Source organism: Sphaeroforma arctica, assembly GCF_001186125.1.
Source record: "Sphaeroforma arctica JP610 unplaced genomic scaffold supercont1.11292, whole genome shotgun sequence".
NCBI lineage: Eukaryota > Ichthyosporea > Ichthyophonida > Sphaeroforma > Sphaeroforma arctica.
The window spans coordinates 1-845 of NW_014029266.1; the positions used below are offsets into that span (position 1 = coordinate 1).

At 43.8% G+C, this 845-nt stretch overlaps 1 protein-coding gene across 1 annotated transcript; it reads left to right on the top strand.

Annotated features, from left to right (window-relative positions):
- Positions 1 to 560: 560 nt before the first annotated feature.
- Positions 561 to 749, top strand: SARC_17585 (hypothetical protein; the record flags this gene model as incomplete). The annotated part of the gene is made up of 1 exon (XM_014288323.1): positions 561 to 749. A coding segment is annotated over one exon (189 nt), but the record flags the coding sequence as incomplete, so codon positions are not given.
- Between the last annotated feature and the right edge of the window lie 96 nt (positions 750 to 845).

Sequence of the window (845 nt, forward strand, 5' to 3'; positions counted from 1 at the left end):
CATATATATAAATGACTGACATATATTTATGATTCAAGTCTGTTCATACCGTGATTTATACAGACAACCTGCCATATCCGTAGTGCTCGGTTATTTATTTTTGTGGCCACTATCTCATCCAGCCGTTATCCTTTATTGCCATAACAACACGGTAGGGTGTTCCCATACTAAGTTCTATACTGAACCCTGCACGCACTAGAATCTATACGAATAACACACACCATATGATATTGTTCGAGATCAATCCCGCTGGTTCCGCCCTTTCGCACACTCCATGAAGGACATTGATGTGCTCTAATCTGCTTTAAATCCACATATTGTCGATCAATATAATCTCTGGATAATACTATCTATACACACCACTCACTCCTCACACTCTTGTCGCCACGATATGAACACCCACGCACATCACATCAGGGTGTGTCATTCAATCTCTAGTTCATAAGATCTCTTCAAGGAGCGTACCAGTGAATCACTAACACACTACCCACGATACAGATATCCACACAGACGACGCACAACAGAGCAACCCCGCAGTAGCCATACGACTCAGCTCAGGCATGCGCTCGCTCAACCCTCTGGCCCACGCCATGATGCGCATTGATGTGTTCCAGAGTAGGCTGGACAACTTTGCACGTAAACTTATGCAGCATGTAGTTATGCCGTGTGTGCGTAACGCTGATCTGGTGCCTGTGGTGGGTTCTGAGTCGCCGTTAGTAACCACACTCAGGCTGCCGACAACAAACGAGGTATATACACACTCGCATATATATATCTATCTATCTACATAAGGAATATACACACTCGCATATGTATATATATACATAAAGTATATACACACTCGC